The 14,921-nt window shown below is 41.9% G+C and overlaps 1 protein-coding gene across 2 annotated transcripts in view; it reads right to left on the bottom strand.

Annotated features, from left to right (window-relative positions):
- LOC148015695 (dihydrolipoyllysine-residue acetyltransferase component 2 of pyruvate dehydrogenase complex, mitochondrial-like) overlaps positions 1 to 14,921 on the bottom strand; it is a 67,134-nt gene that overhangs the window by 34,479 nt on the left and 17,734 nt on the right. For both annotated transcript variants that reach the window (XM_087665715.1, XM_087665713.1), the window contains exons 2-3: positions 7,868 to 7,993; positions 7,371 to 7,499 (exon numbers count right to left, since the gene is read on the bottom strand). In XM_087665715.1, coding sequence (XP_087521841.1) covers positions 7,371 to 7,499; positions 7,868 to 7,982 — 244 coding nt within the window. In that variant the 5' untranslated portion in view covers positions 7,983 to 7,993. The remainder of the gene's footprint in view (positions 1 to 7,370; positions 7,500 to 7,867; positions 7,994 to 14,921) is intronic.

Below are 14,921 nucleotides of genomic sequence, written 5' to 3' on the forward strand. Positions count from 1 at the left end.
AGATGAGAAAGGAAGACCTCGTAGGCTCTGTTTGCATAGTCAGAGGGGACTACCCTTGTTTTTGTGCAGGTTATTCAGGTGACAATGTCTTCTGAGATCAACATGCAGTTTCAAGCAATTATGGACCCTAAGGTCCCCATGTTACCAGCTCTTCCTTCCGATCAGAAGCTCAATGGGGAGAATCACTACATTTGGCGGATAATAATGCTTGCCATTCTACAGTCCTATGATTTGGCAAAGCTCATGACCGAGGCTATGGACTATCCTATAACTCATGATGCCTCCAAGCTTTCTATGGATGAGAAAGCTGAGTTGGTCAAGGACCAAGGTACAAGCACATTGCGATAAACTGAATGCCTACATCCGCTCCTTCCTCTTTCTCTCTTGCACTCCAGCTCTTATAGCTCACATCGAGCATTTGACAACTACTCGAGAGATATAGCTGGAATTAGACCACTTGTACAATCGAATGATAGTTATGAAACAGGTGCCTATGGAGGTACAGATGTAGATGTTGAATCCATCCAAGTTTTCTTCCATGTGGAAGCATGTCAATAAGCTTCATCAATTGAAGATGCAGGTCCAAAATGCACGGAAGGTGATTACCTCGGAGGACATGGCGATAACCCTATTGCTTCAAGGTAGACCAAGAACCCTAAGTGGGAGGATTTAGTTCCAATGGTCTTGGACCAAGAGGAACAACTCAAAGGTGAAAACACTCCCAACTCAAAGGCTTTGACCGGTCAATCTTCCCAATAGAAAGGGGAAAACAACAACAAGAAGAAAAAAAGAAGAAGGACGAGAAGTCCAAATAGAACAAAGCCAAGGATTCTACTTGCCACATCTATGGCAAGACAGGTCATTGGAAGAATGGTTTCCCCAACAAGGACAAGACGGACACCAAGAAGGAGAAGACTACAAAGAACTCACAAGCGATGGCTACTCCTTCATAGGCCACCTTCCTCCTTTGGAGGTGGTAGAGGATATTCCTCCAACAGCCACTGCTGTAGCCAATCGCAATGATAGCCCCACAGTCTCGTGAGTGGATTGCAAATAGTGGTGCTTCCCACCACATGACTCCTTCAAATGGTATTGTCCCAATGCATCTGATGCATGGGCAAATTCTCATAGGTGACGTCTCTTTGGTCCTTATCAAAGGCAAAGGTAATATGCAGCCAATTTCGAATGGGTAAGGTGGTGCCCACGCATCAAATGTTCTCTATGTGTCGTAATTGGCACATCATCTTCTTTCAGTGAGAAAGATTTATGCTCTTGGTCTTATGGTCGAGTTTCATAAGGACTCTTTTCGAGTTCTTGATGGAGATTCTCGACAAGTTCTTTGTGCAAGTCATGAGGAGAATGGAGTCTACAAGATGCAAACTTCACCAACCTATACTTCTCTCTTCTCAAACTCAAAACCAAGCTATGGCATGCTCAAAATAGCCATCTCAACTACGAGTGCTTTTGGAAGGCCACTCATAGTCATCTTGTGCGTGGATTGCCAAAGATTGGGATGAGCCACCCACCATGTGTGTCTTGCATTCGTGGCAAGCAACATAAGAGTTGCAATTCCCAACAAAGCATCAAGAAGAGCTAAGCAACCTTTCGCACTTGTTTCAAGGGACTTATGTGGACCAATGAGGATGAAGTCCCTTAAGGGGAGTTTATACTTTATCCTAATTGTTGATATATTTTAGCAGGATGACTTGGGCGTACTTTTTGGAGCTGAAATCTAAAACTTTCTCACACTTTAAGAATTGGTTGATTTTGGGTGTACTTTTTGGACCGAAGTCTAAAGCTTTCTCACACTTTAAGAATTGGTTGATCTTTGAGGAGAACTAGGTTTTGTATGGATCGCGATATTCACCAAGACTTAGCCAATACAAACACACCTCGAGAGAATGGCATATTGGAGTGGAAGAATCGCAATGTGATAGAGATGGCACGAACTATGGTGGAGCATCGGCAAATGCCTCAGTGTCTATGGGCCAAAGTTGTGGCCACCACTATCCACATCCTTAATCAATCCCCTATGTCAATCATGGTTGATAAGATACCTTTTGAGGCTTACTTTGGTCAAAAGCCAGATATTTCTTATTTCAAGACATCTCGAAGAAACAGACGGATAAGTTTGAGCCGGCTTCCAAACAACACATATTCGTAGGTTATAGCTTGCAATCCCAGGGATATAGGCTTTATGATCCCGTTTCACGGGAGGTATACACGAGTCGAGATGTTCGATTTGTGGAGTTTCCAGCTACAACAAACAACACATATTCATAGGTTATAGCTTGCAATCCCAGGGATATAGGCTTTATGATCCTGTTTCACGGGAGGTATACACGAGTCGAGATATTCGATTTGCTGAGTTTCCAGCTACAAAGGGAAGTGTTGAACATCCCATACTTGGAGATCCAAGTGATAGTTGGATATCTTAGCTAGTACCATTGGAACCTATGCCTCCTGGGGCTCCACCATCAATGGAGAAGGAGATAGATTCACTCGTTGAGCCAACACCGATGGATATTCCCGAGACTTTGGCAAAGGCAAAGCAACGACCAGAGTATTGGCCCCTCCTTGTTGGGCATGTGATACACTCTTGATGTAGGGATTGAGGGAGCTCCTAAGAAGTGGCAGCCGTAGGATGGCCCACGGCGATCTCGGAGGAACCAGGCACACTCCGCCGAGCTTGTTTATACTACCTATTGTTTGACGTCTCATGCCATGCAAGATACAGAGCCCACCTCCATGAAGGAGACTTTGCAATCACAACATTGGAAGAAGGCTATGGAGCAGGAGTTGGATGCGATTGCACGCAATGCCACTTGGAGTCTTATGCCCTAGCCCACTCATAAGAAGGTGATTAGCGTCAAATGAGTCTTTAAGACCAAGTACCATAGTGATGGCACACTCGATAAGCACAAGGCGCGACTTGTTGCAAAAGGATTCATGCAACAGCCAAGAGTGGATTTCCATCATACCTTTGCACCTACAGCTCGGATGGTTACCATTAGGGTCGTTCTTGCCTTAGTCGGCCATAAGAGATCACTAGTTTATCAACTTGATGTGAAGTCTCTTCCTTAATGGAGATTTGAAGGAGGAGATCTATGTTAAGGAGCCTCCTAGCTTTTCCTCATTCAATGGCAAGGTGTATAGGTTAAAGAAGAGCCTTTATGGCCTCAAACAAGCTCCATGTGCTTGGAACGAGAAGATAGACTTGTTCCTCCAAGGGAAATTAGGATATCAATGTTCCTCTTAATCCCCAATTGTATGTCCACACCTCACTTGGAGGGCACGCATTGTGCATGCTTTATGTGGATAATCTAACCTTGACAAGTGATTATGCCCAAAGGTCAAGCAAACAAAGAAGGCAATCCATGAGAGATGACAGATATGAGCCGTCTTTGGTTCTTTTTAGATCATGAGAGATGACAGATATAAGCCGTCTTTGGTTGTCCTTAGATAGGTTCTACTACGCTACATTGCAACAATGAGAGTTGCATTGCTTTGGCACACAATCCTATGTTCCATGCTAGGTTGAAGCACATTGAGCTACAGTACCATTTCATTCGGAAGAAGATCTTAGATGAGACCATTGATGTGGTATATTGCAAGACGGAGGATAACTTGGCAAACTTGTTTATGAAAACTCTTCCTCAAGCTATTCTTCGCTAGCACTCCAGATCCCTAAGCCTTATGCCCCGTCCAAGATCTAAGAGGGGATGTTAGAGATTTATTCATCTGTGGGATAGGCATTGGCAGTTTACTATTGTACAGTCAGTACTCTCGAACACAATTACGCATTTTCTATATTTTAAGGTCAAACAATTCTAAGCAACCTACATGTCATTTCCAACATTTCTAGGTACTTGGGCAGGCTAGACAGGCTATGCAGGATGCCACATGGTAGCCACATTTTTTGTGCAGCATTTTATGCATTATGCTATTCAGCGATTGCTTTTTGATCAACGATTGGTCAGTTTCTAACTCACCAACCTGATTATTTTGTACATATTTTCTTGTCTATTTATAGGCAGCCTGCCCCGGTCATCATTCGCTTGGTTTTTCAAGAAGAGAGAGAGATCACCTCATGGAGATACATTCAACAACTTATGTATACATCTAGATGCCTTCTTCATTTCAGCATTCATCAACAGCAGATTTCGGCATTCTACAGTCTCTTTTCTCTCTCCCTCTTCTCTCGTGTTCATTTTCTTTCAATCCAGTCATACACTTTTGCATTCACTACACTCTGACAATAGTAGACCTGGCTCAAATGACACTATCTCTCATAAAGTATATTGAGGAACCGGCTCAAAGGCTAGAGCAATGGGCAGCACTATATCCCTCTCGTCAAAAACTACATTCTTTGAGTAAGCACCTTTTTCATCCAAGGATTGAACAAGCAATAGGCTTTCACCTCAAAGAAGTATCCTACAAAAATCAAGTCATTAGCTCAAGAATCGAGCTATCCTATCTTATCATCAGGAGAGTGCATATAGACACAACACCTGAAGACTCTAAAGTGGAAGATAAGAGGCCAAGTGCCAAAGAATGTGTCATGAGGACATGTATTTTTGAAACCTCACTTGACATGTGGATTAATTTTTAATCACCTGATTAAGTAAATGTTGCACATTTGAGGTGCAACTGGGGTTAGAGTAAATTTACGAGCCCCGGACTCCAAAAAATCACAAGATGCCAAAGACAAAAGTTGCTATAAGTTATGTTGCACAAATACATGGTGATATCTGATGTCAATTGTTGGCCTAGGTCATTCATTTGGCCATAAGTGTCAGTTGGTGACACTAGAGAAGTGGCGTTTAATGGTACCTAACGCCAATCTGATAGTCAAAGATGACACACAGACACTCGAGAGTGGAAGATGGCTAGCCAATTTAATTATTAGCCAGTCAGATTATTTTTCAGGATATCGAAATAATTATTAGATTAATTTTCAATATTTAAAGACTGAAAATTAATATTTAATTATGGCTAATGCTGGAAAAACCATTTGGGAAAGCTGCCACTTGTCAAAAATGCCATGCAAGACTGAAAAACGTCTTTAGAGGCTGGAGAGAGGCACTTTTAGTGTATTCAACTTGTAAGAGAGAGGGAGGAGATACTACTGGTCCGATTTGCAGCCATTGGAGGACCTTCTGAGGCAGCCAAGGGCAGGAGAAGACTAATCAACAACAGGTGACAGCATCTACACGCTGTTGAGACAAGGCAACAGCAATAAATGATTGATTTTCTTCAATTCTTTGCATCTACAAGCTGTTGTGGCAGGGCAGCAATTGCATTTGACTGATTTTCAGTCATTCTTCGAGACAAAACTCTGAATTTTCTCTCTCTACAGCTTTCTTTCTCGTCTCCCAGCCATTTCATAGTCTTGCGCCAAAGATCTCAGCATTTGGGCCCTCGGAGGCTAAGAAATTGCAAATTTCTTTGCTGTAAACCCTAATTTACAGCAAAAATTAGGGCTAAGCAGCAGCCTCAAGAAGCGTGCCAAAAATTGGAAGCTCCAAGACTTGGATTTTTCAAGGCAGAATGTGATTTTCAGCTAAATTCAGGTGGAGGACTTGCCAGCCATTGAATTTGGGGTACTTCCATCGTCCATGAAGTGGGTGAAGGCCAATTAAGTGCCTGAATCAAGGAGCAAATCAGATTGAAGACTTGCTGGTCACTTTGGACAGCAAGGGGAGTTTGGATTATGAAGGGGATCGGGAGATTCCCATTGTAAATCAACTTTTCCTTCAATAAAGCTGAAGAAATACCGAAAGGGACACCAATTTTGGGGCCAATCAAGTGTGCATAGTCCAAGAACAGTAGGTAAATTTGTATTTTTCAGATTTGCATTTATTGTTTGCTCCTGTAATTGAGTTGTAATCAGGGATTTACCACCCTTCCACGGAAGGAAGGCTGGTTATAGAATGCCTCGAAGGGGGAAGGGGGTCTTTTGAGAGACCCCCGCAATGGAGCACCGATTAAGAATATACACTAATGTGTTAACAGCCTCAGTCCATAGGCACTTGGGAAGATCTACAACAAAAAGCATAGAGTGTGCCACGTTCATCACAATCCAATTCCTACACTCATCGACTTCATTCTATTGAGAAGAGGAGTTGGTGGAGGTGAGCTAGCAGGAGATACTGTGCTCATGCAAGAACTTGGAAAACTCGTGGGAGTTTGTAAACTTACTGTTATTACTCCTCATGGTTCTGATACAATGACCAGTCTAATTTTGTACAAGACACGCCACATTAGAGAAGTATGTGAAGGTGTCAGATTTATGCTTTAATAAATTCTCCCACATATATCTTGAACAATCATCCATGGTCAAAAAGAAGTACAATGCACAATTAATGACTTCAGTAACAAAGTAAACCATATTGGTTGTAGTTCCTGTACATGCTGTTTGGAAGCCTTAGTTCCAAAGCAAACCATATTGGCTGTAGTTCCTGTACATGCAGTTTGGAAGCCTTAGTTGCTGTGTTTTGATCACTGGCTGCTATGTGTAACTGGGCCAAGAGCAGTTGTCTTTTTTCTGTATCCAGCCTTGCTCTGTGGATTCAGCTTAAGGTTGTGCTGTTCTAGCTGCATTTTGGCATTCTGTCCATGCCAGATATCCTCTAAACAGTACCACGTGGATATGATTGCATGATCTGCTCACCAGTTCAATATAAGTCCACATCATGTCACAGTAGGTGGTGTGCAGCTCAGCTCTGAGACTCAATTCTCAAGCAAGGGTCGGTGGTGTTCAGTACAGTTAAACAAGCTACTGCAGGGTGTATTCATCCACAAAGATGCAGGATTTAGAGCCCCATATGCTAAGCTGTTTCCTTACCCTCAGTCTCACATCACAGTCAGTTTTAAGTTGGTATCCTAAGTTCTTTGAAAGCTAAGAGTGACAAGTTTGTGACAAGCTCAGACATCCAATGAGTCAAGGCAATTTGGATATACCTATGGACAGATGTACAAGTAGGCATAAAATCAACGAAAGAATAGGCTGCCTAGTAGGATGAGCGGAGTGCTCTGACTTCCACTACATGGACAATTAAAAACTTAAATAATTCATCTCACAAAATGGAGATGAAAGCTCATTGCTACACTTCTGATCATAAAAGCATGTTTGATTTGTCATCAGTTCCTTGAAAACTTATTCACTGCCTGTCAATTTCTCACGAGTCTAACAAATCACATGTACAGTGACACACTTTACAAATTGGTTCAGCTGTAACCATTGTTACAACATTGTACACATATTTGGAAAACACTGCATTTATATTGTTTGAATCGCCTTCCTAAATTCAAAACTTTCTTGCTTTTCAATAATGGTACACATCAGTTTAAATATAGATTCCACAAACCTGAACCGAGAAAAGTACACCCTCTTTCAAGCAAACTGATGTTGACTCGCTCTATGTTGGTTGGCAAACGGTGAAGTTGGGATAGCAAGCCTTGGGTTGTGTGTGAAGATGTTGTAAATCCCCTGCCATCTACAAAAGCACAGACAAATGACTTTCTATAAATAATTTTGAAAAGGCTTTGGAAAGGTAATTCACAATGTGTGTTTGTTGTTGTTTTCACAGCTTAGTTACATCAATAATGCATCCATAGAATCTCAATAACTACATATTTGAACCAAAATCTAGAACCTATAACATAAGAGGGCAATCACAAGAAGAGGGAGAGCAGGGAAGAAAGAGAAGTCCAGCACACGTCTTGATACATACTTTAGAAAAGCTCCCGTTACTGCTCAAGCTCAAACAGCATACAGGGCTAAATGTATCATCACAACCGAGGGAATGTACGGATAAATATGGAAACGAACCTTGTCTATACATTCATGGCAGCATGTACTTACCAAACTTTTGCATGACTGTAAGAAACTTAGCAGTCACTTTCGAAGAGAGCTTCGCCTGCTTCTCAGCATTATAGAGATTCTTGAGAGCACCATTCAGCACACTAATTCTCACCATCTTCAGATGCCCTACACAAATGTCCAGATCCATCAGAAACATTCACATTCCCTGCTAGAATTCATTTAACTTTGAAAATTAAAACTTTGATCACAAAAGCTTCAAAAAATTTGTGGAGCCTTGATATACATCCATATCTGATTATTAGACCACATGGTCCAAAGTTGCTTAACTGTTGGAAAGCTACTATGATATCCTCATCCAACAAGTAAAACATCCGCGCAAGTCCTGCTACGTTTATAGAACAGCATTTGAGCATTTTGAACACCAGAACCTTCTCCATACAAAACTGAATGGACTAACAAAGATCATCAACAAAGCAAAGACCAACCAGTACACCAGTGTTTCTAGATCTTGAGGGATCAGTGTGCTGCAGCAAATGCCTGAATGCCTTAGGATTTCACATGCTACACTTGGAGGCTCTCCTTGCCAAGAATTTTAGTAAATTCAAGTTATCTGCATTTTTCATGGTCATGTGCAAAGCTACTTGAACACCTCAAGACCACTAAAAAGATCCAAAGAGCCGGCCATTGTTGGAACCCTCATCTCCACAGCCCACTCCCCTATGATACAATAGTTGCTGGCTATCCATGGCTCCAAATGAGCTCCACATCCCTACTCCCTTGTATGACTCCATGGACACAAATCCCCATCTGAGCATCAAGGAGATTATTTGTGATATCCCTCCTTCCCAACCCTCTTCTACAAATCATAGGAAGGTCACAACTGGTAGCTGCCTACTCTCTATTCCACAGCAGTCCCAATCCTAGATACCTTCTTTGGCATCATTGGCATGTGAAAAATCAGAATCAACTATGGAGGAGAGAGAAACAAGACAGTGAATGAGCTGAAGCAAAAGAGTAGAGTGTACTTGCTGAACTAAAAGATAGAGTGGAGGTACAACCTAAGCTAGGTCAAGGGTTGACCCAACCAACCCTCCACCAATTGACTAGAGTTAAGCTAAAAGATAGAATGGAGGCACAACCTAAGTTAGGTCAAGGGTTGACCTAACCAACCCTCCACCAATTGACTAGAGTTAAGCTAACTAACTCTAGTCCCTAGTGTGACTATGGAGGCACAACCTAAGTTAGGTCAAGGGTTGACCTAACCAACCCTCCACCAATTGACTAGAGTTAAGCTAACTAACTCTAGTCCCTAGTGTGATTTCTTTTAAATGTGAAGACACTAAGTACACACACACTAAAGTGTCCACACCACACAAATTATATGGGCACTACCCAAAATTAATAAATTCTTACACCCCCCTACAATGCCAATGTGATGGAGTACAAGGATGATCAATCACCAAAGGATAATAAGTTAAAGGACTTTTGAAAAGCCTCAAACATCTCGCATGGTAGTGCCTTGGTGAAAATGTCTGCAACATTTTTGTTAGCAGATTAGTCAGCTCATGGTTGAGTCTGTACTTGTGGTACAGCAGGCTGGACACAGAGACATTTTAGGCATTTTATTTGTCACTATTTATGGGGATTAGGCCTTATTTGCAACCAGTCGGCCAGCATTTAATGTTGGCCGACCTATCATATTTTAGGCATCTATTTTGGCCTATTTATTGTTAGCCTCCCTCCTCCACATTTATTCATCACTTGACAGTTTTTGGGGAGAGGGAGCACATGCTAGTGCCTCCACAGCCGGTGACTCACATTGTATCTGTACTATCTCATGTCTTGGTATATGGATTCCATTTCCTGAGCATACATCTGAGTTCTCATCTGTATTGTGTTCTCTCTTTCTTTTCTTTTGTCTTGTGTTCAACAGTTTATTTCAGCACATGTTTATGCTTCCACTGCTGCACCACTTCTGACATGGTATCAAATTTCAGGATTTGTGTTTCTGTTGTGTTTTATTGCTGATTTCAGGACTGTTTTCCCTCTTGCTGATCAGGCAGCTGCTACTCCAATTAGGCGACCAGTTTTGCCTGCGTTTTTATTTTTTGCTGACGTCAGCATCCGTACAGCCTGCGCATCCATTTCAGCCTGTGTTTGGGCGTTTCTGCATCTCCTCCTGACTGGGTGCTTAATCATCAGGCCGTTTTTGCTGTTTTTGACAGTTTTCTTGACTTTTTACAGCAGCTTTTGTCTTATTTTGATCAAATTCTGGGTTATATTGCATGTGAACTCCTGCTTTTTGCAGTCTGTGCTCGTGGTTTGGCTGTGTTCCCTCTCCCAATCCCTTCTTTTCTCTACTTCTTTTCTAAATCCTCTCCAAATGGCTCCTCCATGCACATCGACTGATGCCAAGCTCCATGGACCTGATTATTACACGTGGAGTGCAGTGATGAAGGCTTGGTTTATTCAGACGCGGTTATGGTATGTGGTTAGCGGAGCTATGGCACGTCCTCAATAACCTTCTCCTATTCAATCTGATTTTGATGAAGACAACGATGAGGAGGCAGTGCTTACATGGGATTCGGATGATGCCCATGCTTATTCGGCCTTACTTCGGTGTATTTCCAAAGAAGTCCTATTGGCGGTCATCTCTTGTATGACAACTTCAGACGTATGGTCGAAGTTGCAGTTGATGTATGAGGCTCCTTCCACCATGAGGGCCGTTACTCTCTATGACCAGCTCCAACAACTGAAGTTTGAACCCAAGGATACGATCCAATCATTCCTACTTCGCGTTACCCAACTCCAAGACCAGCTTCGCACTATGCAATCTTCCCTAACAGAGGCACATCTTGTTGGTACGGTACTCTACAAGCTTCCTCGGGAGTTTGATGGAGTGGCGAATGCTTTACGGGCGCAGACATCTACCACTCCTGTCAGTTTTCTTCATATGTCCTCGATACTACTTGAGCATGAGGCGACTTTGCAACTACAGGGGAGGCTTCCGTCACATTATGGAGGTTCAGGTGAGGCTCTTGCAACTTCAGAGAGGGGTTCGAAGATGAAGAAGTCAAAGGCCCAATGTTACCACTCTGGTAAGAAAGGTCATTTAAGAAAGGACTGCAAAGAGTTAGCGGCTTCTAGGAAGAATAAGGAGCAAAAGACGAAGTAGGATGTGGACTCCTCCAACAAGTTATCGTCTGCCTCACATTCCTCCAACAAGTCATCATCTGCCTCACATTCTAATTCCAATCCTCTAGCCAAGGCGAAGTCCAAGGCGCAGAAGGGATCCTCTTCTTCAGATCGTGGAAAGGGCTTAGTGGCCCCATCCTCAGCTGCTTTCTAGTGGTGGTGCTATGGTCATCCCTCACAACTCTCCAATACAGATGCACAGGATCCAAAGAGGGACATCCCTGACGCATTGCAGGTACAAATCTTGGAGCTAGGATTGACATCCAGGCTCATAATGGGCTGGTTACTTAACAGAGAGCAGGTGGCTTTCGTCTGGAGCTCACATGAGGGGACACTTTGGCGATCTGGCCAAAGACAAGGAATCCATTGTCATTTTTGCATTGCGGCATTGGTGACAAGATAGTCACGTATGCTACATCAGAGGCATTGTTGACAGACATTGAGAGCTGCTATGATCTTCTCTATCTTCAGGAGCTGGTACGATCAACATCGACATCAGGTTCTCTAAGAGGCCACTATTTGCGTATCCATGGTTCTACTCTAGTGGACATTGTTGTATGTACTATGATGCGACATTATCATTGTATATTGTATTGTATCAGATCATCCATGATCTGAGAGAGAGTATTAGCAAATTAGTCAGCTCATAGTTGAGTCTGTACTTGTGGTACAGCAGGTTGGGCACAGAGACATTTTAGGCATTTTATTTGTCACTATTTATGGGGATTAGGAATTATTTGCAGCCAATCGGCCAGCATTTAATGCTGGCCAACCTGTCATATTTTAGGCATTTATTTTGGCCTATTTATTGTCAACCTCCCTCCTCCACATTTATTCATCACTTAACAGTTTCGGGGAGAGGAAGCAGGTGCCAGTGCCTCCACAGCCGGTGACTCACATTGTATCTGTACTGTCTCATGTCATGGTATATGGATTCCATTTCCCGAGCATACATTTGAGTTCTCATCTGTATTGTGTTCTCTCTTTCTTTTCTTTTGTCTTGTGTTCAGCAGTTTATTTCAGCACATGTTTATGCTTCCACTGCTGCACCACTTCTGACAATTTTCCCATGTGGATACATACATAAAGTTGATCTCTCCTACATAGCATCTCACTTTAGCATAATGTTAAAGCACCTCAATATGTTTCATGCTAGAATGAAACACATGATTTCACGCCACTACAGTAGCACTCTAGTTATCATAAAGAACAGGTGTAGGACCCTCCAATGGTAAATGTAGATCAACTAACAATCTGCGCAACCATACGCATTCCACTATTGCCGTGAAGGCTATCGTGTACTCAATCTCACAAGACAAGGTAGCCACTATAGGCTATTTCTTGCTTAGCCATGAAATGCATGAACGGCCCAAAAAGAAACAATGCCCACTAGCAAACTACCTTGAGTCTACATCACTAGCCCAATCTAAATCACTATAAACCTCTAAGTGCAAGTCTCCCCCCTGGGAAATAATAATGCATGTGATTGAGTACCTTGTAAATATTTTAAGATCCACTTAACAGCTTACCAATGTACGGTCCATGAGCTATGCATATACCTATTCACCTAAGATACTGCATATTGAATGTCAAGACATATATTACAAAGGTAAATGAGACACTCAACAGCCAGCTTGGCTCCATAGAAGTGCACATAGATTTGCAATCTTGCATATTAAACCTATGTAACAGCTTATCCACATATTATGAATGTGACATGATGATACCATGTCAATTTTGGGTGAACTGAATCCCCAAATACTAGTGTAGAATTTCCATATCTAACATAGCAAATGCATGTTTTAATTCAGCCTTAAAATTTACAATTTTTCTCTCTATAGGTCCAATGAGTAACATGTCATCTACATTAAGAATGATAATCAACAAGTCCCTCCCTTCGTTCTTAATGTATAGAGTGAGAGCAACCAAACTATTTTGGAACCCTTTGCTGGCCAAATAAGCATCAATTGTGCTTTGTACCCATCAATAGTACCATCAGCCTTACATTTAAGTTTAAAAACCCATTTTGTCCTAGTTGGTAATGAAGGAAGAGAGTGAGTGAGAGTGAATACAAGACCATGAGCAAGAGTGGACAATAGTTCCAAACTCAAAAGATCCAAGTGCTAGAATAATAGAATGAAAGTACAATAGGTCTTAAGCAAGTTAGACCTATCCCTAACTGAACTAGAGTTTATTTAGCTCTGGAACTAATGTCATGAAGACATGTATTTTTGAAACCTCGCTTAATGAGCCCGGGACCCAAGAAAATCACAGGATGTCAAAGGCAAAAGTTGCTATAAGTTATGTTGCACAGATACTTGGTGGTATCTAGTGTCAATTGTTGGCCTAGGTCATTCATTTGGCCATAAGTGTCAGTTGGTGACACTAGAGAAGTGGCGTTTAACGGTACCTAACGCCAATCTGATGGTCAAAGATGGCGCAGAGACACTCGGGAGTGGAAGATGCCTAGCCAATTTAATTATTGGCCTGTCAGATTATTTTTCAGGGCACCGAAATAATTATTAGATTAATTTTCAATATTTAAAAACTGAAAATTAATATTTAATTATGGCTAATGCTGAAAAAACCATTTGGAAAAGCTGCCACTTGTCAAAAACGCCCATGCAAGACTGAAAAGCGTCTTTAGAGGTTGGAGAGAGGCATTTTTAGTGTATTCGACTTGCAACAGAGAGGGAGGAGATGCTATTGGTCCGATTTGCAGCCATTGGAGGACCTTCTGAGGCAGCCAGGGGCAGAAGAAGACCAATCAAGAGCAGGTGACAGCATCTACAGGCTGCTGAGATAGGGCAACAGCAGTAATCACGGTTTAGTAGCAACCTCGAGAATTGTACCAGAAATTGAAAGCTCCAAGACTTGGATTCAACAGGGCTGAAGCTGTTTTTAGCCTATTCAAGTAGAGGGACCAGCAAATAATTGAATTTGGGGCATCTTCCATCTCCATCAAAGAGGGCCACTTAATTGCTTGAATCAGGGGGTAAATCAGATCAAAGACTTGCAGAACAGCAAGGGGAGTTGGAATACCGAAAGGGATTGGGAGAATCCCATTGTAGATCAACTTCTTCTTCAATAAAGCTAAAGAAATACCGAAAGGGGCACCAATTTTGGGGTCAACCGGGTGTGCGTTGTCCAAGATCAATAGATAAATTTGTATTTTCAGATTTGCATTAATTGTATGCTGTTGTAATTAAGTTGTAATCAAGGATTTACCACCCATCCACGGAAGGAAGGCAAGTTTCATGGTTCCATTGCCGGGATACCACTCATCGGATGAGGACAGCAGCAAATCTCTTTGCTAAATTGGTAAAGGATCCTCAATTTCGATTTTTGAATGCTCCAAAGAAAGACAGCAAAGGCAAGAAGAAGAAGACGTCTTCTACACCTTCGGGATAGCGAGATGCACCAAAAATAATGCCAAACCCTTCATTTGAAGCTCCCAAAGATGCTAATGAAATAAAATAGTTGCTACCTACAGGGCAAGGAATGCAAATACAAGGCCATCACAAAAGTGCCAATTCAATAAATTTTGGACAGCCAGGCAGTGTTTAAATTTGAAGCCCAAAATGGGCGTCATGGCCATTTTGGGCATCAAACAACACCTAAAAATTTGGGGCAAGGTGTCAAGATGAAGTCTAAGAATTAAGGTCAAGGTTGCAATTGAAGTCTAATAACATTAGGTAAGGTGTCACCATATACATCTATACATACATGTAGAATGAAGTGAGAAGACACACAAGCATAATTCCCATGCTCAATAGCTTTTTTTAGCATTGATTTAATAGCTTGGTCATGACTCAATTAAGCCTTAGAATTTGCAATGAGTGGCAGGATTACTTTCAAATCTATAAGGCTATATTAAGATATGGAGCCACATGTTTTG

Source organism: Lygodium microphyllum, chromosome 24, assembly GCF_053477565.2.
Source record: "Lygodium microphyllum isolate KBCC chromosome 24, Lygodium_microphyllum_v1.1.10, whole genome shotgun sequence".
NCBI classification, from domain to species: domain Eukaryota; kingdom Viridiplantae; phylum Streptophyta; class Polypodiopsida; order Schizaeales; family Lygodiaceae; genus Lygodium; species Lygodium microphyllum.